Raw genomic sequence first — 2,728 nt, forward strand, 5'->3', positions numbered from 1 at the left:
AGCATAAACCTGAGGTATGTCAGAACTACATAACAAGTTGCTGAGTCCATGACAAAAAGTTTGGCAAATCCAAAACTATTTGAATTCTATAAAAGAATGGGAATGGTGGAATTTGGTGTTGAGGAGTATTAACATGCAATCCCCAAACATGTGTTATGCACATGATCTATCTAATATTTCTTATTCGTGTTTGTATGTCTTTTCTTTGACTAGTTCTATTTTCCATTTGATGTGGCAAGCATGGAAGCCATTCACATATATGGTCTTTTTCTATTCTAGTAATCTATGTAGAAAATACACTTTGTGTGTAATCGTTGGTATCCCCTTTTCATACTTAGTAATATATGTAGAAAATACACTTTGTGTGTAATGCCCTTAGTAATATTGTTTAGCTTAATCTTTCTTGGAGTGTTTATACGTGCTTGAAATGCCTTTAGTAACCATTACAAAGTTTTGGTAGAATCGACTTAATTTGCTTCCAAAGATACATATATAACTTAAAAGTCATGCTTTTTCACTTCATTTGATTTTGGTGGGTAGAAGAAAGTTAATTCAATTACATTTAACACATTAAGAACCACTAATATGTAGACCTTGGAACTCCTAGAAATTTATTAAGGATATCAAGAAGTGTATATCATGAAAGATAATTACTAACAATAAAAGAACAAATTTCACATTAGATAGAAACAGAGGAATTGTATATCATTCATCAAATCTTACACAATCCTATGCTACATAATACACTCGATACAATTTGATCACACGAACTTTGCAAGAACATTCTTATCAAACGACTCCATCTCTTTCCCAACAAGCTTACACCTTATCAAACTCCCAATCGTACCAGAAACCATCTTTAAATCCTCCCATCTATTCCCATTCGCTAATTTCTTGTACAAATAGCTCTCAAATGTCATTCTCTGAACATATTCATCCCCACAAAGCTCAACCAACGCCTCCCTTGCAGCATTGTTCCCATAGAACACATGTTGCAACAAATCCAAGAATCTGAAAGTTGTTATATACTTGGAATCCCATTGTTTCAGATACTCCCTTTTCAAATCACTCTCTCCGATCATCCTATGCCCTCCTTCCGAAGCTTTCACGATTGCTTCGCCACACATTCTTCCACTCTTCGCTGCGAAGTAGATTCCTTCGCCGGAGCATTTCGTTACATACCCGGCGGCGTCTCCTACCAGAGCCACCCTGCCACGGACTCGAACTGGACGAGGGTGTTCCGGTATTGGATGGGCTTCCACTTTGATTACTTTCCCACCGGCGATCTTTGGGAGGACTCTTGATCGGATCCCTTGCTGGTATCGTTTAATGTTTGGCTTTGAGCAGACGGTTCCGGTGCCGACGGCGACGTGATCGCATTTGGGGAAGACCCATCCGTAAAAGTCCGGTGAGACGTCGTCTCCGACGTACATCTCAGCGAGGTTTTGGTAGTATTCCATTTTGTCGTCGGGGAGTTTGATCCGCTCTTGGTAAGCGATTGCGCAGGCGTAGTCTCCGGCGTGAATAGACTTTGCCACGCGGCTGTTGGCGCCGTCGGCACCGACAACGACGTCGACAGGGAGGTACTTGATTCGGTTGTTGACTGTGTAATGGATGATGTAAGGTTGGTTAGGTGAGGTGGGGACGTCAAGCTTCGTTACAAGCGCTTTAAGGAGGATGACACCTTTCGATTCAGCTCTTGACCGGAGATAAGAATCAAGAACTTCGCGACGGAGCATGGAGATGTACTCGTGGGACTTGAGGGTTTTACCGAAGTCGACGGTGAGGTTGGATGGGGAAATGATTTTCATGTGGGTTACTTTCCGGTCGACGAGCTCCGGTGGTATGGAAAACTCGTCGAGCATACAGAGTGGAATCGCACCGCCGCATGGTTTGGCGCCGGAGGGGCTGCGCTCAAATAGGTATGTCTCTACCCCGCCGGAAGCTAACGCCTCTGCCGCTGAGGATCCTGCAGGGCCACCGCCTATGACGGCAGCGATTAGCCTTCTGCCGGAGATGGGTTTGTTTGAAGTCGAAGAAGCTGTGATGATGAGTTTGTGGGTGGGTGTAAATCTGTAGGATGGACGGGTTGGGATTCTGAAAGTGACGGTGGGAGTGTGAAGTGGGTGAGTGATGGCGGCCATGGCTATCTGGTTTTTTCTTTGTTATGTTACAACGGATCCAATTAGGGCTTAAGATTAGTGCTGTAATGTGGATCTAAATTAGTAAAATTTAATAAATCGAATTAAAAAAAGTCCCAATAAAATATAGTAAAATATTTTCATTGCTGAAAGTCGAAATAGATGCTTAGAAAACTTATATAAGGAGGAGGTAGTGACCGGTGAGTAGTGACCCATTGACCTCTATTTTGTAACAAGTTTTAGGATGTAGTTTTTTTTATAATTGTAAAAAATAATCATGGTTTTAAGGCCTGACGGAATAGGGTGCGGGGAGGGCCACAGGAAGCATCCCGCACAGAGAAACACCGCACCGGCGGTCCGGAAGGGTGGCGCGGGGATGTGGGTAGAGGCTGAAGTTGTCGCGTTGTCTCTTCGATGAGAAATGGTTGTTTAATTTTTTTTTCCAACGGCTATATGCCTTTAATATATATATATATATATATATATATATATATATATATATATATATATATATATATATATATATACTAGCCGTTTATCCACGCAAAACGGCAGGCGACAACTAGTTTGTTTCGACAATTAATTTC

At 42.0% G+C, this 2,728-nt stretch overlaps 1 protein-coding gene across 1 annotated transcript; it reads right to left on the bottom strand.

Annotated features, from left to right (window-relative positions):
* Window positions 1-679: 679 nt before the first annotated feature.
* On the bottom strand, window positions 680-2,228 carry LOC145102640 (geranylgeranyl diphosphate reductase, chloroplastic-like). Its single transcript, XM_079040089.1, has one exon. It carries the CDS (start codon window positions 2,142-2,144, stop codon window positions 762-764), a length of 1,383 nt encoding a protein of 460 aa, XP_078896215.1. The 5' UTR covers window positions 2,145-2,228; the 3' UTR covers window positions 680-761.
* Window positions 2,229-2,728: the final 500 nt, after the last annotated feature.

This window comes from Lactuca serriola, chromosome 4, assembly GCF_051521515.1.
Source record: "Lactuca serriola cultivar US96UC23 chromosome 4, Lser_US96UC23_V15, whole genome shotgun sequence".
Taxonomy (NCBI): Eukaryota; Viridiplantae; Streptophyta; class Magnoliopsida; order Asterales; family Asteraceae; genus Lactuca; species Lactuca serriola.

Bases quoted from the DNA above. Each gene is read 5' to 3' on its own strand.
- LOC145102640 (XM_079040089.1), bottom strand. From the start codon at position 2,144: ATGGCCGCCATCACTCACCCACTTCACACTCCCACCGTCACTTTCAGA.